Source organism: Giraffa tippelskirchi, chromosome 3 (genome assembly GCF_054371585.1).
Source record: "Giraffa tippelskirchi isolate mGirTip1 chromosome 3, T2T-mGirTip1v1.2.pri, whole genome shotgun sequence".
In the NCBI taxonomy this organism is placed as follows: domain Eukaryota; kingdom Metazoa; phylum Chordata; class Mammalia; order Artiodactyla; family Giraffidae; genus Giraffa; species Giraffa tippelskirchi.
The window spans coordinates 103,475,505-103,500,594 of NC_137277.1; the positions used below are offsets into that span (position 1 = coordinate 103,475,505).

At 36.1% G+C, this 25,090-nt stretch overlaps 1 protein-coding gene across 19 annotated transcripts in view; it reads right to left on the reverse strand.

The window, feature by feature from the left end:
- Positions 1 to 25,090, reverse strand: part of GALNT13 (polypeptide N-acetylgalactosaminyltransferase 13) — a 556,330-nt gene that overhangs the window by 159,722 nt on the left and 371,518 nt on the right. For all 19 annotated transcript variants that reach the window (XM_081577989.1, XM_081577987.1, XM_081577982.1 and 16 more), the window contains one exon: positions 20,023 to 20,203. In XM_081577989.1, coding sequence (XP_081434115.1) covers positions 20,023 to 20,203 — 181 coding nt within the window. The remainder of the gene's footprint in view (positions 1 to 20,022; positions 20,204 to 25,090) is intronic.

Genomic DNA, 25,090 nt, shown 5'->3' on the forward strand with positions numbered 1-25,090 from the left:
ATGATGCAAAAGTTAAGACAAATCATGGAAGAGGAATGGGATAGGTGGAAATGGGGTTGGATCAAGATTTCTCCACATTAACCTGTTTTATATTATTTTCATTTTTGAAATATGTGAATTCATTACATATTCAAAATAAACATTTAAAAATTGAAAAAAAAAATCTTGCTTAATGAAAAAAGCATGGACAAAGTTAATGGAAACCTGCATTGAGATACTTGCTGGAATTCTGAAAAACATCTGACAAAATTCTATGACTCACAAATTTTACTCCTAGGCATAAATCCCCTTCCCCATTCTTATATAAATTCATAAAACATGTATGTTTTTAGTACTTAGACATGTCTGTCACACAGCTAATATTATTTGATATTATTTGTTGAAGAAAGTAAAATTAACAATGGCAGGGAACTGGAGCTACTTTGAGTAACTATCATTTTGTTGTTGTTCTTTAGTCACTAAGTGTTGTTCTTTAGTCACTAAGTCATGTCTGACTCTCTAACCCCGTGGACTGCAGCCTGCCAGGCTCCCCTGTCCATGGGATTTCCCAGGCAAAAATACTGGAGTGGGTTGCTATTTCCTTCTCCAGGGAATCTTCCTGACTCAGGGATCAAAGCCATGTATCCTGCATTGGCAGGTGCATTCTTTACTGATGAACCACCAGGGAAGATTCCAACCATCATTAAGGGCGTAAATAGTTAAAATGCAGTGGATTTCCATGACTGAGTGCTTTGTAGCATATAGATGTGTGCTTAAAAACCTAGAATGAGTGTTAAAATGATAATATTTGTGGTATAAAGAAAATAATGAAATATAATTCAATGCCATTTATACTAATTAAAAATAAATTAACCATAAACAATACAGTGTTCAATAAAATAGTCAAATAAAAACTCCCAAAATAAAAGTATAATTATAAAGAAAAATATATACATATTAAACAAAATGTATTGTTATCTATAATGAGGGCTGAAGGAAAAAAAAAGGAAGAAAAAAGAGGAAGAGGACGGGGAAAGGGAGGAAGGAAGAAGAACAAAGGAAGGGAGGAAAAAAAAGAAAGAAAAAAGAAAGCAAATCATAGTCATGAATCAAAATGTATGATTAACTGAATCCTCTTTATTCAAAGTTTAGGGGAAAATTTGATAGATTAAAGATGGTCACAGATACTTTAAGGTCAAAGATTCCTTCCTTTGAGATAGATATAAAGTCTAAACTCTCTCTCCTTGATTCTGTTTGCTTTAATGACTTGCTAACTAACAGAATGTAGCTGAAGGGACATTCTGGGATTCTCAAACCTCTCATGAGAATCCTTGTACCTCTGCCCAGACCCCTTGAAACATTTACTCAAAGGGAAGTCAGCTTCTTTGACAGTTATCTGAGTACCTTGAGACCATTATACTGGAAAGGCCACTGATAAGCACTTCAGCTGAAGCTCTAATACTTTGGCCACTTGATGTGAAGGGAGACTCATTGGAAAAGACCCTGTTGCTGGACAAGATTGAGGGAAAGAGAAAAGGGGAGCAACAGAGGATGAGATGGTTGGATAGAATCATCAGCTCGATAGACATGAGTTTGAGCAAACTCTGGAAGATAGTTAAGGACAGAGTATGCTGCAGTCCACGGGGTTTCAAAGTGTTGGGCATGATTGAGCTACTGAACAACAACAAGCACCTCAGCTGACCATCCTACTCACCATCCTTTTAGCCATCATAGCAAGGTGACATATGCAAAAAAGCCATCATGACTCCCCAGACCAACCTGCATTATGGTTGAATACTACTGAGTAATTTCAGTCAATGCCACGTGGAGCAGAGGAATCACCCTGTTGAGCCCTGCCTGAACTTCTGATCCACAGAATCATGAGATATAATAAAATATTCTGTTTTAAGCTATTAAGTTTTGGGATAATCTGCAATGCAGTAACAGAAAGCAAGAATCAGCATAAACAAACTGATAAAAAAACTGACTACCAATTTTGACTTACCAGGTAGTGCAGTGGTAAAGAATCTGCCTGCCAATGCAGGAGACACAGGAGATGTGAATTCAATCCCTGGGTTGGGAAGACCCCCTGGAGTAGAAAATGGCAACTAAGTATTCTTGACTGGAAAATCCTGTGGACAGAGCAGCCTGGTGGGCTACATTCCATGGGGTCGTAAAAAGTTGGACATGGCTGAGTACACATAGGTATTGTGAGAGGGCATCAGAGGGCAGGCACACTGAAACCATAATCACAGAAAACTAACCAATCTGATCACACGGACCACAGCCTTGTCTAACTCAATGAAACTAAGCCATGCCGTGTGGGGCCACCCAAGACGGTCGGGTCATGGTGGAGAGGTCTGACAGAATGTGGTCCACTGGAGAAGGGCATGGCAAACCACTTCAGTATTCTTGCCTTGAGAACCCCATGAACAGTATGAAAAGGCAAAAAGATAGGACACTGAAAGATGAACTCCCCAGGTCGGTAGGTGCCCAATATGCTACTGGAGATCAGTGGAGGAATAACTCCAGAAAGAATGATGGGATGGAGCCAAAGCAAAAACAACACCCAGTTGTGGATGTGACTGGTGATAGAAGCAAGGTCTGATGCTGTAAAGAGCAATATTGCATAGGAACCTGGAATGTTAGGTCCATGAATCAAGGCAAATTGGAAGTGGTCAAACAGGAGATGAAAAGAGTGAACATCGACATTCTAGGAATCAGCAAACTAAGATGGACTGGAATCGGTGAATTTAACTCAGATGACATTATATCTACTACCGTGGGCAGGAATCCCTTAGAAGAAATGGAGTAGCCATCATGGCCAACAAGAGAGTCCAAAATGCAGTACTTGGATGCAATCTTGAAAAACACAGAATAATCTCTGTTCGTTTCCAAGGCAAATCATTCAATATCATGGTAATCCAAGCCTATGCCCCAACCAGTAATGCTGAAGAAGCTGAAGTTCAACAGTTCTATGAAGACCTACAAGACCTTTTAGAACTAACACCCCAAAATGAAGTCCTTTTCGTTATAGGGGACTGGAATGCAAAAGTAGGAAGTCAGGAAACACCTAGAGTAACAGGCAAATTTGGCCATGGAGTACAGAATGAAGCAGGACAAAGGCTAATAGAATTTTGCCAACAGAATGCACTGGTCATAGCAAATACCCTCTTCCAACAACACAAGAGAAAACTATACACATGGACACACCAGATGGTCAACACTGAAATCAGATTGATTATATTCTTTGCAGCCAAAGATGGAACAGCTCTATACAGTCAGCAAAAAAAAGACGGAGAGCTGACTGTGGCTTAGACCATGAACTCCTTATTGCCAAATTCAGACTTAAATTGAAGAAAGTAGGGAAAACCACTAGAACTTTCGGGTATGACCTAAATCAAATCCCTTATGATTACACAGTGGAAGTGAGACAAAGATTTAAGGGACTAGATCTGATAGACAGAGTGCCTGATGAACTATGGATGGAGGTTCATGACATTGTACAGGAGACAGGGATCAAGACCATCCCCATGGAAAAGAAATGCAAAAAAGCAAAATGGCTGTCTGAGGAGGCCTTACAAATAGCTGGGAAAAGAAGAGAAGCGAAAAGGAAAGCTATTACCATTTGAATGCAGAGTTCCAAAGAATAGCAAGGAGAGATAAGAAAGCCTTCCTCAGTGATCAATGCAAAGAAATAGAGGAAAACAACAGATTGGGAAAGACTAGAGATCTCTTCAAGAAAATTAGAGATACAAGGGAACATTTCATGCAAAGATGGATTCAATAAAGGACAGAAATGGTATGGACCCAATAAAAGCAGAAGATATTAAGAAGAAGTGGCAAGAATACACTAAAGAGCTGTACAAGAAGGATCTTCACGACCCAGATAATCACGATGGTGTGATCACTCACCTAGAGCCAGACATCCTGGAATGTGAAGTCAAGTGGGCCTTAGGAAGCATCACTATGAACAAAGCTAGTTGGGGTGATGGCATTCCAGTTGAGCTATTTCAAATCCTGAAAGATGATGCTGTGAAAATGCTGCACTCAATATGCCAGCAAATCTGGAAAACTCAGCAGTGGCCACAAGACTAGAAAAGGTCAGTTTTCAACCCAATCGCAAAGAAAGGCAATGTCAAAGAATGCTCAAACTACAGCACAATTGCACTCATCTCACACGCTAGTAAAGTAATGTTCAAAATTCTCCAAGCCAGGCTTCAGCAATATGTGAACCATGAACTTCCAGATGTTCAAGCTGGTTTTAGGAAAGGCAGAGGAACCAGAGATCAAATTGCCAACATCCGCTGGATAATCGAAAAAGCAAGGGAGTTCCAGAAAAACATCTATTTCTGCTTTATTGACTATGCCAAAGCCTTTGACTGTGTGGATCACAATAAACTGTGGAAAATTCTGAAAGACTTGAGAATACCAGACCACCTGACCTGCCCCTTGAGAAACCTGTATGCAGGTCAGGAAGCAACAGTTAGAACTGGACATGGAACAACAGACTGGTTCTAAATAGGAAAAGGAGTACGTCAAGGCTCTATATTGTCACCCTGTTTATTTAACTTATATGCAAAGTACATCATGTGAAACTCTGGGCTGGAAGAAGCACAAGCTGGAATCAAGATTGCTGGGAGAAATATCAATAACTTCAGATATGCAGATGACACCACCCTTATGGCAGAAAGTGAAGAAGAACTAAAGAGCCACTTGATGAAGGTAAAAGAGGAGAGTGAAAAAGTTGGCTTAAGCTCAACATTCAGAAAATAAGATCACGGCATCTTGTCCCATCACTTCATAGGAAATACATGGGGAAACAGTGGAAACAGTTTCAGACTTTACTTTTTTGGGCTCCAAAATTACTGGGTATGGTGACTGCCGCCATGAAATTAAAGACGCTTACTCCTTGGAAGCAAAGTTATGACCAACCTAGATAGCATATTAAAAAGCAGAGACATTACTTTACCAACAATGGTCCGTCTAGTCAAGGCTATGGTTTTCCAGTAGTCATGTATGAATGTGAGAGTTGGACTGTGAAGAAAGCTGAGCCCCGAAGAATTGGTGCTTTTGAACGGTGGTGTTTGAGAAGACTCTTGAGAGTCTCTTGGACTGCAAGGAGATCCAACCAGTCCATCCTAAAGGAGATCAGCCCTGGGTGTTCATTAGTAGGACTGATGTTGAAGCTGAAACTCCAATACTTTGGCCACCTCGTGTGAAGAGCTGACTCATTGGAAAAGACCCTGATGCTGGGAAGGACTGGGGGCAGGAGGAGAAGGGGACAACAGAGGATGAGATGTCTGGATGGCATCACTGACTCAATGGACATGAGTTTGGGTATACTCCGGAAGTAGGTGATGGACAGGGAGGCCTGGCGTGCTGCAGTTCATGGGGTCGCAAAGAGTTGGACTCCACTGAGCGACTGAACTGAGTACATATGCACACCACCAATTCGAGTCTAGGTCTCAAGAATAAAATTATGAAGGGTGAAAGACAGAGATAAACAAAATACTATTAAAAATTCCTTAAGTGCTTCATACCCCGAGTCAGAGCTCTTTCAAACTAAGGCTGCCACAATATCCAGTTACATGTTTACTTAATTTTTTCCTAGTCTGAGAGCAAGGTTCTGATCCTCTTTATTTTTGGGTCTTGCCCTAATTTAAAAGAGCTGAGTCAGTGGAATATATCCCTCCTTAGTGAGTGCTTCTGAATCATCCTGTTTATATCAACATAATCAGGGAGCAGAAAATGGTCTCATATTTCAAAAGAAGCAGGGAAGCTCGTTTTAGAAGAATATAGAAAGTTAGAATTGAACTTAGAGATTATCATTTTCAGCTACTAATTTAAATAAAAAGTATTCAGTACCTGATAATCTGTCACTTTCCCAACATAATAAACAAATCTACATGTTTAGATATTAAATTCAAATTCAAGGTTTCTAATTTGCCTTTAAAGCTGGAGTCCTAGACCCGAGGTCCTAGAATCTTATATGCCTTTGAAATCCATAAGTAGGAATCAAAGCTTCTGTGAATTCCAATACTATATGAACAAAGTTGTATATTTATGTATCCAACTGGGAATAGTTTTATAGACTTCACAAATTCTAAAGCAGTCTGTGATCTTTGCCCAGAAATGTATCTTATATACAAGATGGTGTCATTTTATTATATAAATATTTTGTCACGTATATGTTATTTATCAACATATATGTTATTTACCAACAATATTTTAAGTAATAACCTTTTCATAAATAATAGAATACACACATATTTATATATAAAATACTTGACTGTTGGCCAGTGCATCCTTTTATTATTTTCTTCAGATATTTATTATTTATAATTTAAGTCCTAAGTATGCTTCAGATACAGTTCAATATCTGTATATAATTTATCTCATTATTGCTCACAGAAATTGAATATGTGAGATAAATGAGATGTCAAAATGAGATTCTGTGTGATAAATATTATAAAATTCCCAGTTTATAGATGCAGAAGCTGAGGGATGAAGAGATTATATGACTAGTAAAGTTACAAATTGTGTAAGCTAACATAGCTACTTCTAGAATATGACTTACTTCTGTATACCTGTTTGTATTGTTTGATCAAAAATATTGAAATATTTTCTCTATTAATGTTTTAATTTACAGAGAAATTGAAAGAATGAGAAGAAATAGCATTTATTGGTTATATTTAACAACAACAACAAAAAAGATGGTAGAATAAAAGAAGATGGAAGCAAGTATGGGAAAATAGGGGTCACTTGGCAAGGATCATGGATTAGGAGAAAGGAAGAAAGGATAACAATGGAAAACATCACCAAAGCTCCACCTGTAGGAAACAGCTAGTATTGTTTTAAGTCTGTCTTCATCCAGATTTGGTGCCCTTCATCATGATTTAGCCAAGCTGACTCCTGAGTTACAACCCTAGGGTATCTTTCTTCTCTTCCATTTCCACTCCTCCTTGGCCTAAATCACCTACTTTAGACCCCAGCATTCTCTCTCATCTTACATTTACCTGGACAAATCTCAAGCAAAATACATTTATGATGCAGTGGCTAATACCTTTTCCCTAAGATGGTTCTCCACTTACTGTCTTTCCCACCTACATAATGAGGATTTTCCTAAGAGAGACCCATAAATACCAGAAGAAAATGGGAAACCAAAACATCAAGTGACTCTTATTGGAAAATATTCTACAGGTAAAAACCATCCTTGCAATGTTAATGTCCCCAGGAGTCTGATTTGGGATGAAGCTAGCAATCAAATTTAGAATCTTGGATGACACAGGTTTGTGCAGAGAAATATCTGGGGTTTTAGTACCAGAGTGAGATGGCATCTGAAAGTAGAAGTAAAGAAAGAGCCTTCTTCAACCTCTCTGGTCGATGCCTGAGACAGGCTAGACTGGCTGCTGAAAGATAAGAAAGCTGTGGCGATAGAGTGAAGAAGATTTACCATTGGGAACACTAGTATTTTTACAAATAAAATACAGCTTTTATGGTATGACTTGTATTAGATCATGCATTTTTAGTTTTTCCCATATACCCATCAACCTTCTCTATTGCTCTTTACTGACATCCATGATGAAAAAGACTTCTGTGAGCACATTATGGCATCTGACACAAACATTTATGGACAATGTCCCTATGGTACAAGCACTTGGAAGCCTGCCAAGAAGCCCATCCCTTGCTGCTTTCCTTCTTGTTCACTGCTTTGTTAATAAAATAGTGATTCTAAACATGAGAAAGTCAAATGAAAGAACACAGAGCCGAGTAGATGCTAGAGTAGAGCTTTCCATGAAGTGTTTCTGAGCCAGACAGTTACCAATATGGCAGCCACTTCCTCTTAGGCATTGACAATCCACATCAACAGTGACTACACCACATAAGGGCTTCCCTGGTGGCTTGGAGGTAAAGAATATGCCTGCCAATGCAGGAGACATGGGTTCAATTCTTGGGTCAGGAAGATCCCCTGGAGAAGGAAATGGCAACCCACTCCAGGAATACTCCAATATTCTTGCCTAGGAAATCCCGTGAACAGAGGAGCCTGGCGAGCTAAGGTCCATGGGGTCACAAAATAATTGGACACGACTTAGTGGCTAAACAACTACTACTATTACTGCTCCATGTTAATGCTGCTTCTGATGAAATTAAGAAAAAAAGCCTATTTGTTAAATGGGTATCCTGCCTTTTCAGAAATCATTTCCCCTTTCCTTTGGAAAGCCCTCCCCATGTCTCCCTAATGCACCTTTTCATCCTGGCCAGTATCCATTGTTCAGCATTCATTCCTTTCAAGAAATTGATGCAAAGCTATCTTCACTCATAACCACAATTCAGTTCAGTTCAGTTCACTCAGTCGTGTATGATTCTTTGCGACCCCATGGACCACAGCATGCCAGGCTTTGCTGTCCATCACCAACTCCAGGAGTTTACTCAAAATCATGTCCATTGAGTCGGTAATGCCATCCAACCATCTCATCCTCTGTCTTCCCCTTCTCCTGCCTTCAATCTTTCCCAGCATCAGGGTCTTTTCAAATGAGTCAGTTCTTCATATCAGGTGGCCAAAGTACTGGAGTTTCAGCTTCAGCATCAGTCCTTCCAGTGAATATTCAGGACTGATTTCCTTTAGGATGGACTGGTTGGATCTCCTTGCAGTCCAAGGGACTCTCAAGAGTCTTCTCCAACACCACAGTTCAAAAGCACTGATTCTTTGGCGCTCAGCTTTCTTTAGAGTCCAACTTTCACATCCATACATGACTACTGGAAAAACCATAGCTTTGACTAGACAGATCTTTCTTGGCAAAGTAATGTCTCTGCTTTTTAATATGCTGTCTAGGTTGGTCATAGCTTTCCTTCCAAGGAGCAAGTGTCTTTTAATTTCATGGCAGCAGTCACCATATCCAGTGATTTTGGAGCCCCCCAAACTTAAATCTGTCACTGTTTCCATTGTTTCCCCATCTATTTGCCATGAAGTGATGGGAACAGGTGTCATGATATTAGTTTTCTGATAGATGAATTTTAAGACAACTTTTTCACTTTCCTCTTTCACCTTCATCAAGAGGTTCTTTAGTTTTTCTTCACTTTGTGCCATAAGTGTGGTATCATCTGCATATCTGAGGTTATTGATATTTCTCCTGGAAATCTTGATGCCAGCTTGTGCTTCATCCAGCCTGGCATTTCACATGATGAACAAGGCATCTAAGTTAAATAAACAGGGTGACAATATACAGCCTTGACTTACTCCTTTCCTGATTTGGACCATTCTGTTGTTCCATGTCTAGTTCTAACTGTTGCATCTTGATTTGCATTTCTCGGATTTCTCAGGAGGCAGGTCAGGTGGTCTGGTGTTCCCATATCTTTAAGAATCTTCCACAATTTGTTGTGATCCACACAGTCAAAGGCTTTGGCATAGTCAATAAAGCAGAAGTAAATGTTTTTCTGGAACTCTTGTGCTTTTTTGATGATCCAATGGTTGTTGGCAATTTGGTCTCTGGTTCCTCTGCCTTTTCTAAAACAAGCTTGAACATCTGGAAGCTCATGGTACATGTACTGTTGAAGCCTGGCTTGGGGAATTTTCAGCATTACTTTGCTAGTGTATGAGATGAGCGCAATTGTGCGGTAGTTTGACCATTTTTTGGCATTGCCTTTCTTTGGGATTTGAATGAAAACCAACATTTTCCAGTCTTGTGGCCACTGTTGAGTTTCCCAAATTTGCTGGCATATTGAATGCAGCATTGTAACAGCATCATCTTTTAGGATTTGAAATAGCTCAACTGGAATTCCATCACCTCCACTAGCTTTGCTCGTAGTGATGTTTCCTAATACCCATTTGACTTCACATTCCAGGATGTCTGGCTCTAGATGAGTGATCTCACCATTGTGGTTATCAGGGTCATGAAGATCTTTTTTGTATAGTTCTTTTGTGTATTCTTGCCACTTCTTAGTATCATCTGCTTCTGTTAGGTCCATACCATTTCTGTCCTTTATTGAGACTATTTCTGCATGAAATGTTCCCTTGGTATCTCTAATTTTCTTGAAGAGATCTGTAGTCTTTCCCATTCTATTGTTTTCCTCCATTTCTTTGCATTGATCCTTGAGGAAGCCTTTCTTATCTCTCCTTGCTATTCTTTGGAACTCTGCAGTCAAATGGGAATATCTTTCCTTTTCACTTCTCTTCTTTTCACAGCTATTTGTAAGGCCTCCTCAGACAACCATTTTGCCTTTTTGCATTTCTTTTTCTTGGGGATGGTCTTGATCACTGCCTCCTGTACAATGTCAAGAACCTCTGTCCATAGTTCTTAGTTCTTCAGGAACTCTATCAGATCTAATCCCTTGCATATATTTGTCACTTGCTCTGTATAATCGTGAGGGATTTGATTTAGGTCATACCTGAATAGTCTAGTGGTTTCCCCTACTTTCTTCAACTTAAGTCTGAATTTGGCTATAATAATTGGCAATAATAATGATGAATTGGCAATAAAAATAATGATCTAAGTCACAGTAAGCTCCTAGTCTTGTTTTTGCTGACTGTATAGAGCATCTCCATCTTTGGCTGCAAAGAACATAATCAATCTGATTTCAGTATTGATCATCTGGTGATGCCCATGTGTAGACTCTTCTCTTATGTTGTTGGAAGAGGGTGTTTGCTATGACCAGTGTGTTCTCTTGGCAAAACTCTATTAGCCTTTGTCCTGCTTCATTCTGTACTCCCAGGCCAAATTTGCCTGTTACTCCAGGTGTTTCTTGACTTCCTACTTTTGCATTCCAGTCCCCTATAATGAAAAGGACATCTTTTTGGGTGTTAGTTCTAGAAGGTCTTGTATGTCTTCATAGAACTGTTCAATTTCAGCTTCTTCAGCATTGCTGGTAGGAGCATATACTTGGATTACTGTGATATTGAATGGTTTGCCTTGAAAATGAAGCACACTGGGTAAAAATAATTGCTAAAAGTAAAACTCTTTTTTTCTAGAGAATTTGTGTTGCTATGCAAAGAAGATCTACTTTCAAGGGCATTGGATTGTAAATTAATAGGACGCTAAGGTAATCTGTCTTTAGAGTTGAATATTTGATAGGCAAGTATGTGGCTACGATTTTGCTTTGTTGTTGTTGTTGTTTTTTTTTTTTTTTTTGCAAGGAACTATTCAAAGACCCACAATTGAGCACATCTGGAAAGTTTACACTACATGATAGATCATTATTGGATCTAGGAAAGACTGTATTTCCTTTCTAATTCTCTAAAAGTTATCCTTAACTTCTCACTTTCAAAAGAGTATATTTAACTAGATAACTCCAGAATTAAACTCATATTTTATGTAAGATAACAAAAGATTATGATAACATAGGAATTAGGCAAAGATGACCCTCCAAAACACCTAATTCAGGGGCCTTAGCCTGAGAGTATTAGAAATAAGAAATCTGCAATGTGTAACCATGTGACAACCAATCTATTTATGACGTGACCATTGCTGAGTGTTGGAGTGATTCCCTCAATTCAGTTAAGAATTGGAATTGAAATGAGATGTAACTGACTATATAATTTTTAAGGTGTTCAGTTTTAAGTATTTTAAAGTTAAATAATGAAGTTAGGGAACTCTGACAATGGTAAGATGAAAGTAGGTATGATAAAACTTCTGTATGTACCTGAAGGCAATGAGTCGGACACGACTGAGCGACTTCACTTTCACTTTTCCCTTTCATGCACTGGAGAAGGAAATGGCAACCCACTCCAGTACTCTTGCCTGGAGAATCCCAGGGATGGTGGAGCCTGGTGGACTGCCGTCTATGGGGTCGCACAGAGTCAGACACGACTGAAGCGACTTAGCAGTAGCAGCATGCACCTGAATCATGTTTGATTCATATTTAATGTTTTTACTCAAACAAAAGCTCTCAGCCAACTCCTGACAGTAAAAACCCACACATCTTACACAGGGGTTCTTGACCATTTGTACCAATTTAAAACCTGAAATTTTGTACTTTGACTGTTGGAACAAGTCATAAGGATATGAATATTAATCATGATCCATCCAATCCAGCTGGGGTAGAATTTTCCAATTGGAAACTTCAGAATAATGAGTTGGTTGCATACAAACACACACACACTCATTAGACAAAGGCTATATGACACTTAGTTTGAGTAGGGAGCAAAAACTAATGCTTGAATAATTTTGGTATCTAAACCCTAGAAGGTAGTGATTATTCTGTGAACAGATCTTCAGTACAACTTGCTACATTTATTCACTCTAGAAATTCTTTGAACTTGTCCAGATTTGATAATAATAAAATTATTTAAGGAGTTAGTTATCTGAAATAGTTGTTGAATTGCTAATCAAAGATTCTGAAATACAATGATCCAGCCTTACTGTTCAAATTCAATATTTTGGTAAGATTCAATAAACATTATTTATATCACCTGTTTATTAATTTTATGAACCATGAATACAATTCGAGACACTTGGCAAGAATTACTGTATTGGGAATTGATATATTAATGCTTTAAAATCAGAAATTTTATGGTTGATACTTTTATTTATGTCCCAGGGATAAAGATGATAATATTTTGCATAACTAGAGTTATCTCATCTGCTCATGTTTATTGCCCAGAGAGATCACTGACCACTTTAAAAAAATATGCATTTTACTCAACTCAAACCTAAATCATTCAACAAATATTTATGGGACACCTAAAATGTATTAGGCTTGGGAGAGACTGTTTTCACACACACACACACACACACACACACACACACACACACACACACAAACCATAAATGCCATAAAGACTAAGATAAACAGGATTTACATAAACAAATTCTTTAAAAAAATTTTTTTAAATATCTTTTTGTATATCAATTGAATTACAGCATATGTAGTAGTTTGGGAGAAAACCCTTGCCATGTATATAACAGACAGAAGATTAATTAGCAGAATACATATCTAAAAAGAACCATAGATATCCAAAAGTAAAATGAACAAGAGGTATGAATGGAAAGAGGAAACCCAAATAACAAAAAGTGGCAATAGATTTTCATTCCTTGTAAAAGTGTGGGAAGAGAAATTGCATATATATGAAAATATATATCCAAATGTAAATAAATGTAGGTATATATGTAGACTCAGATAAATATACATGAAAAAAAGAAGGATTGAGGATCTGGAATGTTGACAGTATAGTATAAAGGCTCAAGCACTGTTGGTGAAAGTGATAATGGTTTCAGTCTTTTTGGATGGAAGTTCTGAAAATATCTACCAAAATATAAATGTACATATCCATTGACCCAAAAAATCTACTTCTATGAATATATCTAGTCAATAATAACAGAAATATCTAACACTAATTGATATCTAACACTAGTTGCCAGCCACTGTTCTAAGTGATTTATATATCTTTTTTCATTTAGTTTCAAAAATCTCTGAGGATGGCCCTATTATTATAAATCCCATTTGACAGTAAGGAAACTAAGTACAAAGAGCTTAAGTAAATACAGTGGGGTTACATGGAACCAAGATTTGAACTAACCCAAGCAGTCTGCCACCAGCACTCTCTTTCTTAATGCTGCTACATTTTTCAGAATTAACCTCTCAAGTTCATCAAAATGTTATTTCAATAATGTTTTTGGAATTTTTTATAACAGTAAACAACTGATAATGCTGTATATTGCTCTGATTAGATAAGGTTTGATACATCTATATATTATAATACAATTTAGCTTCAGAGTCAAATGATACAATCTTTTGTGAATTAAAATACTGAAGAACATATTCAGTTAAAAAAGGAAATGAAAATAGTACTCATTATATGATCTTATTTACTTATATATGTGTGTATATGTATACATATTCATGCAAATGCATAGGAAAAGTATTTGAAGGAAGGCTGACGGGGTGGTGATGAAAACATTTTATTTGCATCTGACATATGTAATACAATTTTTAAAAATATGAGCCTAATGAACACTACATAAAAATGGAACCAAAAAAACACATTAAAAAAATAACAGATACAGTTCCTTTATAGCTTAGTGGAGGGAAAAAAAGTACTTTAAAAATGCGTAAATGCTACAACAGGAGAAGTACATGGAACCATTGGAGCTCCTGGGGGGAAATTATATCAAACTTGATTCATGGATGATGATGGTATTTTAGGCAGAGGTGGAAGCATTCATTCATTCATTAAATACTGTTTTAGACATATGCAAAAACCTAAAAGCGGCAGGAAGCATGTTGAGCTTTGGGTCTGAATATGGTTCTAGATGGTTGGTATGTGGACTGCTAGGGTTGAAAGTATAGGGTGAAAAGTTAACTAAATCACATAGGGCCTTGTTGGCCACGTTATAAACTTTTGACTTGTGTTAAGGTGAGTGAGAGATCAAAGTTTATGAAGGTTCTCTAGCAGCACTGTAGGAGTGAGTGAAATGTGGGCAAGCTTTGAGGCAGGGAGAGCCATCAGGAAAATCAAGAAGTTATCAAGATGAAGGATGCATGTGAAAATGAAGATAACTGATGGACTGGAGGGAACTTAGTAAGTAGAATAGAAAGAACTTGAAGATTCATTTGACTTTGAAATTTGTGAATAAGGTGGAGGAAACTAGGAAAATGTAAAGTTTTTATAAGTATCACCTTCAATTCTTGTCTGTATGTTCCTCATAGACTAAGTACTTAATAATATTTTCCATTTAAAGTAATTAACTGTGATGATCTAGGCAGCTCATTGTTTAAAGGCAAAGACAATATTTTTTCCATGCTTATGTCCCTTTTCCTGGCACAGTGCAAATCAAGAACTTAATAATTCTCATCAGATGAAGACAGAAGCAAAGCAGGATCATTATTATAAAAATACAAATACATACACATGAAATACTAGTAACAATACCAACAATAAAAACTGACCAGTGATTGGCTATAGTGAGGAAAAGCAGTTGTCTGTCCACTACACCAACAATATTGAATACAAGTGTCATCATTTACTTCAACATTTAGCATTTCAAGGGATCGCAGATGCATATGAATTATGTGTTGTTACAATACAGCATATCAAAATGATTGAGAATTTCCTCCTCACAATATCATATCACTCAGTGACACCATGGTTGATACTGATGAAAAATCACTTATTAAGTAATGCAAATTCAAAATTCATAGGTACAAATGTATTTTTAGAAGTGCCACACTCTTTTCAGATATATTCATGTTAACTCAACCCAAAACTGATATACATGGATTATTAAAAAAAAAAAAAGTGCATGCTGCACATTTTGCTGGAAACATCAAAACTTCTGCTTATGATACCTGCCAGAAACTACATTTTTATGACTTATAAAAGAAATTAGGCCCTACACTCAAAGGGCTGGTTATTAAATATTATCATCTTTTAAACAAATCAGCATGCTGAAAACATTTGTATTTTCAGGTACAAATTTCAAGAGATAGAAATTAATGTGGACCTTAAACATTAATAAAAGATCCAAAGATGTTATTAACAAAGATTACCTTTGATGAGCTGATTTTTCTTAAGTATTTTAAAAAGGTTAGCACTAGAGAGTTAATTTTCAAAATAAGTTCAACAAACCTTCTTTAAATGTGTGGTTTCTGTTTACATGGAATACTGATGAAAATACTACAATAATGTCAAGGAAAATAAGCTGTTTTCCCGGTTACATATAAATACCTTTGTTTGGGAGTCTTTACCATTTTATTTTCAATTTGTGCTCAAAACAAGAGCACAGCAGCCCATTAAGAAAAGGAAGAAGAACAACTGGAGGTTATATAAGGACAGCTGCTTCTAATCACCATGTCAATTGATACACAGTTAGAAATCTACCTCTCCACACAAAGAAAATCAATATTTATAGAACAGCCAGCATGTCAAATATACAGTCAGTGCTGTGACTCCACTCTATTAGAGTTCTTAAGCTTTTACCTGTGACCAATAGGAAAAAAAATATGTTGCCATTTATAATGGATGTTCTGTGTAGAGTGGTTTCTGCTTACATCACATCACTTCAAAGGATTTGCTAGGACAATCAGATTGGCTCATGCTGAAACAGCCCAATTACTAGTAAGAACCGCCTCAGGCTTTAAAAGCCTACAGGGCTTTAAAAATAGATGATGCTATATAGTATTTGCATCCTTAAATAGACAGCCAAAAAGCAAACTAAACAAATGCTGAAAATGCATGCCTCAACACTATTTCAAAGTATTTCTTCTCTTCATTCATATATCCATTTAGGGGACATAATTAGACATTGCAACTCTATCAGTATTGCCAACGGGTAAATAAATGGCATACGGAAGACAGTCACGACATATAGTAAATATTTTGAAAAAAGCAAGTAAAAGTAATTCACACATGTATCTATTTATATGTCTCCTTTTAGTGTTAAATTTTTGGGCGTCATGAGAAAAACACAAATCGACATGTGTAAAAGTAATAATTTTAAGTTAATGAGCTCTTATGCTGCTTTATTAGAAAATGTTATTGCCCTCCTAAATTGTGCCTATTAGACTTTTATATTAGTCCTGGAAGATACAATTATATGACTGTGTATGCCAATAATTATGGTAGAATCATATAACCTAAAGCACACAGGTAAGCCAATGGAACCTTCTTTTCTAGTGGCAGAGTCAGAGGAATGAGAATGCAGGTATATGAAAAGTATGTTTCACCACTCTTTTATCAGTGGATCTGCTATCAAAGGTTGGAATAGAGAGCTGGGACAAAGTGTTCTGATTTGCTGCAATTATTATGAAGGGGTTCCTTGATATAGAGCAGACATCCATGGAGAATTCCGTAGAAAAGAAGAAACAAAACAGGCCCCCTTTAAAAATCCACTCATTCATTCAGTCACTCACTTATTGTTCTAATTATTCAACACATATTTTTCAAAGACTGTAAAGTGACAGGAAGGTTTCTAAGCGCTGTAACACAAGTCTCTGAACTAGTTTGGCTATAGAGATAGGTAATAAAAATAAAACAATATAGCACAGAGTAAGAATTGATTGGCCATTGTATCAAAACTGCAAGAAATACACTTTTGAGAAAGAAAGAGTACCCATTTAATTCAAGACAGAACTGAAGCATCCTTAAACCAATCAATAAAGTAGAAAGGTAGTATTTTATAGAGCATATTGGAAGGAAGCAAAATTGTTGTCAAAATTCAATCACGAAGACTCAGTACTTAAAGATCACATTTTGAACAACTTCATAAGTGGAGAATAAGATTTTGTACTAGAAACCCTGGTATAAAAAATGGGAGTCTCCTTATAAAATATCTTGGAAAAATGAACAGATACACAGAGGTAATTCTAGAAAGAACTGTATGTAACATTTTCCTGAACCAGATTTTTATGGAGTTTCTGGAGACTTAAAACTCAATATAAACTTTTTAGATTTTTCATAAACATGTGTTTATGTGTGTGTGTGTTTATGTACACTATAGAAAAGGATATAATTCTAAGTGTAAATGTACATGCATGTATCCCTCCAATCTCCCCCCACACCAACTTCTCTTCATGCAAACAAATGAAAAACAGAAACCCCATGATTTTAGATGATAGCAAAGAAATTCATGATTGTAAGAGTCACAGAAACCGTTAGTAATGACAAAAATAGTTACCCACTCAAAGAAGGCTTTCCATCATACAAATGGCAGATTCCTGACTTCCTCAATACAACCTATTTTATCTGTTTTTGCATGATCTGAAACCTGCCTAGGGCTAGAATTGTTTATAGGCATCCAACTCTAGTTTCCAGTTTACTTCCCATCTTCCTTTTCCACTGAGAAGCAATTTATTGTTTCAGATTTGTAGTTTTCTCTCTTCGCCCATATAGAGCAGGCAGGTTCCACACTCAGCAATGCTGTCTCTGAGACATACAAAATCATAAATGCCCCTTAGGAAATTCTCAGATATTTTTCAGCATATAACTCAGAAGTCCTTTTACTGCTTTCCAAAGTACCATTCTGGGCTTAAATGAGCCAATTTTATAAGAATAACAACCTTCCAAATGATATTTATTGTAATGAAAAAACTACATTTTTCAGAATATACAAACAGTCCCTCTTGAGCAGCAAGTCATTAGTTCCAGATAGCAGGCATTCTTTTTCACCTTTAAACTCTGAAGCTTGTCATTTCACTACATTATGAGAAATGGTTCTACCATTTATCTGCCTTTTTCATTCAATGTGAAATTATACAAAAGACTAACACCTGGCTTCACAAATAATATTCATGAGTAAATATAATACAGTTACAATTATTCGCAATTACTTATATTCCTGAATGTATAATCACACATAACACATTTCTTTCTTCCATTACTTCTTTTTTCATGTTTCAGCTTATATATCTCTACAAGTAATGATTTGAATTCAAAAAGTATCATCAAAAGAAAGTGAAAAGGTTATATAAATGTCACTGCTTTGCTGTAAATTTACATGCCCTCTCTTTGTGAGAGAGCTCAACTTTGTGAACATCTGGACTGGGTTTCTGTTGTAACAAGAAATACATCTATATGAAAAATAGTGTTCCTGGCAATAGGTTCGTAACACAAGGGAGGATTAAAAATGTGTGAAGCAAGTCCTTCTCCTAATCACAGATTTACTCATGCACTGCCTCAATTTTTCTTTTCTATAGAGTAATACTGGATCTTAACAAGAAAGCTCATACTGCTCATTCTCTTCCTCATCTATAAAAGAAGGATTTTCACAGCCTCATTTCTACTTTCAGAACCTGAGCATGTCAATTAGAACCCACACTGACTGTTCTAAACCTGTGATAGATGATAATGTAGAAAGAGGTTGTGGGCATGGATTTTTGTTGCTGTTCTTGCAGGTACATAATAATGGCATTGATGACATAAGTCCTATCATAAACTTTCAAAAATAGAATACAACAAATTATTTTACCAGTACAGCTGGATTCCTATTATATAATTTATGATTTGCTTTCTTTGTCTAGATTGGAGATCTTAAAGGCAACCCTGTGTCTTCCTCTTATTTGTTTCTTCTCATAATGGTTCATTTTTTTACTTAAAAACAATGTGATATCTCAGAGTTTTTTTTATGCAATATGGCTGTTGGAGATATTCTAGAAATTTTAAAGAATGAAATAACTCATAATCACATCATCTAGTAGTAGAATTTTCTCACGATGATTTATTTTTTTCTCTTTTAACAGGTTTAAAATTTTTCTGTTAATATTTTAATTATTTGTTTTCTTTTAAAATTTGTTTTCAATCAATTTTGAAAAATAAATATTATGTATTATAAAGAAAATTTATAATATATAGAACTTAATGAATAATATAATGATATAATTAATATAATAATAATAAAAGAAATAATGAAATTACTCATAACCTCACTACCCAGTGATATCCTACACTTACTTCTATTTCTATATCTATCCTACTCTGTAACTAAAGTAGGATGCTATATTATTGTTATATATTATTGCTTTTTCACATACATAGATGAGTAATTTACTGTTATTAAATATTCTTTAAAGTAGTTTTTATATCTGCATAATTTTCCATCTTGTTCCTGTGGGAAATCACTCACTCTCTCCCTACTCAGGTATTTAATAAAGTAACACAGAAAAAAAACTCTGTAAGAACATTAAAAACAAACAAATAAAAACATTAAAAACATTTTTTTACCAACCCAGTCAGAATTATGTGTGAAACACAGAAATAAAGACTTCTTTTAAAATTTTTTTTCTTAAATTGAACTGATACATGTTAATTAAATTTGGATCTTCCTGTATATTGCTTGCTTCATTTTTTATTTTTTAGCATAATACTTGTACTCATAAAGAAACAAACGAAAAAAAGAATATTCAGGCATTTGCGACAAGAATAGTCTCTCTCATTTTAGGTCAAAATTCACCTCATAGGACAACTTTTCAAACACAATCTTCTACAATATTACAGTGATAAACAATATCTTATTTAAAGGAGTGGAATAACAGCAATAATGTGACATATGATCAGCATTCTTAAAATTTGGTTTTCCCCTGCAGAGGAAGAAAGATGTCAGAATGGCTTACCTGGGGATATGATATAGAAGAAATCTTTAAACTCATCCATCCAAACTTCTGCCAGTCTCCTGTTGTTCTTGTTGATGACATGGCCAGTACCACCAGGGAATGTGTAGGGAGTTGCCTTCCGAAAAACGTGACCAACGTGGGAACAAGTCACAATCTCCAATGAGCCTCCACACTGCCAAATCTGGAAAAGAGAGCAATCGCATAATAATCATTGTGGATAATGCAATAATACTGTCTGAGAAGCAACTGAGGCTAACTCAGTTAAGGCCAAATCTTCAGATCTTATGTGGTTCAAACAAACATCAGATGGACATAAAATGTAGAACTAGTGTACTTGGGTTTGGCAAAGGCTTCTAATTTGGAAGATTTGATATATTTAAATATTGTAGTATTGGAATTGGGGAGGTAAGATGGGATTATTTTTACATGCCTTTATAGACTACCAAATTGTTAGTTTGGTATTAGAGTTAACCTAATTTCTATTTAATACATATTTGATACTCAAAATTTTCTAATAAGTGAATTTGTACATGATGAATGCCATGCTCAGTAACTGAATTTGATTTGGAGAAAATCAATTTATTGTACCCAACCACCTAGAATTCTAAATAACTATTCATTTTCAGCTGTCCATATCCCCTGTATCTTAGGCCTTTGACTATGTTATTGTTAAAACATGATAAGTATCTTTTATATCTGTTCAACATGTATGCAACCTTTAAAGCCCACTTTAAGATCATTTCTTTTAGGAAGCTCTGTGGGGATACTTAGTATTGTGTGACTTTTGTAATTTAAACACACTTGTATTAAGAATGTATTATAATGTATTTTAAACAACTGTTTACTTCACTATTGCTTTATTAAAACTATAAACTCTTGAAAGACATATACCATATATTTCTTGGTATCCTAGATTTACTCTTCAGTTGGGGCTAGGTATTAAAGGGAAAGGGAAGTCGCTCAGTCGTGTCCGACTCTTTGCGACCCCATGGACTGTAGCCTACCAGGCTCCTCCATCCATGGGATTCTCCAGGCAAGAATACTGGAGTTGGTTGCCATTCCCTTCTCCAGAGGCTCTTCCTGACCCAGGGATCTAACCCAGGTCTCCTGCATTGCAGGCAGATGATTTACCCTCTGAGCTATCAGTTGAGGCTAGGTATTAAGTATACATAAAACCTTTCTTTAACAACACCAGTGTCTAATGGTTTATGATGTTTATCTTTTTTGTGAATTGTACCTTTTATAATTAAAAAATTCATATTTGTTTAAAATAAATTAAATGACATTTATTTCTATAAAATTATTTAGGCATAGATTATAATAGTGTGTATTTGTTACATATATTCATATAAATATATTGATATATATGCACATATACTACATTTATTCATCCCAATAAATAAAACTCATAATTATTGCTATTTTTAATTGGAAAGACTTGATTTTTATACTGTAAATAACATTATTCTTATTTTAAGGAGAGCTGCTTATTTTGAAAGAAAAAGTTTTCTCCTATAGATCCCTCAAATAATATCCATCTTAGAAGAGGGCTGCTATTGGTCTTGGGTAGCAGTAGGAGACATTTATTTTTTTCTAGAAGAAAGATGATAATTAAGTTATACTCTCAATAATTGCACATTACATGCACAATCGATTCTTTCTCATTTTTTAATTGTTTAAGCAGTGTCTTGCTAATAGAAAATATGTTCCAACCCAACACTGAAATGATGGACAATATAAAAGAGGAATGGAGTTCACCATTCTCCTTGAAAGACAGTATAGTTCTTTCTTAAATGATCAAATTACTTAACTGATCAGAAACCTTCTCATCTTTCTAGCAAAAAATCTATATACTTTCTTGTAATTACACACACCTCCTTATATTCTTCCTTTCTATTAAAATGGAGAAGTTGATTCTCTCCTATCAAAGACAAAACAATACCTGTATTTGAAGTGCCCCACTACAGTTATTCTAATAGCACCCTATTTGTTTCCTTCATTGCTTATCATAATCTGCAATTTATTTATATATTTACTTGTTTGGCTATGCCATGTTTTCCCCAAACTAGAATGTAGACTCTCAATTGGCAGTGGAGAGGTCTAATCATGGTTGCAGCCCCAGAGGCCAGCCCAGTGCTTGTTATATGGGAGTTGTCATCATATGCTGGTTAAATGGTAGAAAAGATAACTCAAAACTAACTATCGAAATTAACACTGAAAAGCATCCCTAGAAGAATAATGAAATTTAAACAGATATATTTTGAAGGGATTGTAAATTTCATTTTTAAGGAAATATTTTTAGTACCAAACTAGGCACAGTTACCTAGTAAAATGACTTGAAACTGCTGTTCCATGTGCCTCGGGAACCGAGCAAGTTCTTTGGAAGTCACAACGCAACAAATAGACATTAGAAATGGTTGATGGTTTATGGCAAACAAGGCTAAATAACATAATTGTAATGTTTAACGTATCAACAAAGTAAGCATTTAGTCTAACTCATGCTATCTCTCTCTTAAAAACATGATTTAGTAAAGTACCAAACACTCAAGTACTTGTATGGCAACCACATCATTTAACAAGATGCCTTGAGTTCAGAAGAAATAGCATATGATATGCTCTACTGGAGGAGGAATGAAAACCTTTTCCTTCTTGTGAGGAACACAGTGTTGGTAGCAGAACTGTCCCTCCTCCTCTATGGATTAGATATGACTGAAGAGTTCTTTTCTCCTTCAAGTCATATAAGGGAACTAGGTGAATAAAGGAGAGATTGGCATTTTGCTCCTTGCCCAGGCAACAAAACCAGCAGATTATCCTGTTGCTCTGATGTACACCCATGGCAGATTCATGTCAATGTATGGCAAAAATAATACAATGTTGTAAAGTAAAAAAAAAATAATTAATTAAAAAAAAAAAAAAAACATGGCAGAAAATGGTGAATGTGTCTGTGGGAAATCCTCAATTGTGAGGAAAAGCAAAACCCTAGTAAAACTGGTACCACTTCTAGTCTAGATTATCCTGAAGGTGGGTTGGGGTTTACTGAACAGCTTGTTATAGCAAAATTGATAGGTCCAGTGATGCAGTGACCCTGGAAGGGAGTGTTTTTTGGAGACAACTGGAAGAGACTTCAGTGCTTCCACAATTCTACAGAGCATGGATTATAGGCTAGAGAAAGTGATCTTTCTGTGGGCCTAGCAAATGGCAGATCAGCAAGGAGATGTACCATAGAAAAAGGCAGCTGGGGACCTTACAGGGTAAGAGAGACCAAGATTTCCCTTTTCAAAAGGATCTTGGATAACAAAGGCAGTAAAAGGTGAAGTTCAGAACACTTTTAAGAAAATGATGAAAGCAGGTTTAGAAAACTATCATACAGACGGAGACCACTAGTAACAAGTGGAACCATAATGAGCCAAAAACAGGCAGACATCATAAAATACATCAGATAAACCCACCATTTTTCTATCCCTCTACTTTAAACCCATATACTGCAGAAATGGTAACCCAGAGAACCTTGCCCTTCTTCATTCTAAGAGCTGCTGCCAGCATTGTTGGGGGAGAGAAGGTGAACTATTAGTTATTTACAAAATCAAAGCTTTAAGCTGAACATTACTAGTATTTTTAATAACTGAAAGTGATCAGAAATACATAGAATCTGTTCTAAATGACATCAGATTAGACAGGAATACTCTTCAGAGCATGATGCAACAATTGGAGAAAAAATATTTTAAATTTGTATACTCACTAAAATTCAGACTATGTAGTAAACTCTGTTGCAAACAAACCAGTGATTTACAACTGTCCTCAGGGTTCCCAGTTTCTCTTTTTGCAAATATTGGATTAGCATTGTGGTTGTGTGAGGGCACTTATTGCTACTCTGCCACTTCTTGGTCTTACCCTGGTTCTGTTGGCTTATGGCTTCTATGCCCTGAGCATGCACACAGAACGGGAAAATAGCTAGCCTGAAATCCTTTAGAAGTAGACTTCCAGTGTTCTCACTCGTAACATGAAGGTGCTGATTTTAGGTTGTCCTCTAACTTGCAATAAGACTTTGTGTGCACATGTATAGGCATAATGCGGTAATGCTGAAGCTGAAACTCCAAAACTTTGGCCACCTGATGTGAAGAACTGACTCATTGGAAAAGACCCTGATGCTGGGAAAGATTGAAGGTGGGAGGAGAAGGGAAGACAGAGAATGAGACAGTTGGATAGCATCACTGACTCAATGGTTTGAGTAACACGAGTTTGAGTAAACTCCAGGAGAGGGAGGCCTGGCATGCTGCAGTCCATGGGGTCACAAAGAGTAGGACACGACTGAGCGACTGAACTGAACTGAATGCAGTAATGACTGTTGATTTACAAGACAGAAGGAAAACCTGTCCCTGATGTAGATTCTCACAGATGGAGGCAGCTTTCTGTAGTATATTTAAGAGAGACAAGAGAAGTAGAAGTAACTGTTCCATACTCAGTGAATATTGGTCTGCTTTGCTTGTGGATCATACTCTCCTGTCTCCTGGAATAAAGTGCATACTTTTCCCATTGCCATCTGTGCTCAAAAAATGTGTAAATAAATATTAATATTGCAATTCCTAAGTAAAGCATCTCCCCCATACTTGCATGGAAATAAAAAGATCAAGGTAGAAAAGCATAACATTATGCATTAGTTAAGCTGATATCTGACCATGATAATCCCCAGTTAGTTTACATAAAAACAAAATATTTAACTGACCAAATAGTTGACAGATACTTAGTAGACATTTGGGTAATGTGAAATAATTAAAAAATAAACAGTTTCCAGAAAACTATATGATTAAATATTAAAGTGGAGAAAATTCCAAGAGTAGAGTCCTTAATGACTATGATAATTTCCCTTAGCACATCTCCAATAAATATTTGGGAAGGATGGAAGAAAGAAAAGAAAGAAGAAAAAACAAAGGAAGAGTGTGACACAGGCGTTAAGAATTGGGCTTAGAAATAAGCAAAAATAATTTTCTAGTGGCTTTCTCACTTACTATCTATGTTCACTTTTGAAAATTATTTATGTCTTCAAGACTTTAATGTTCCCATTAGAAAA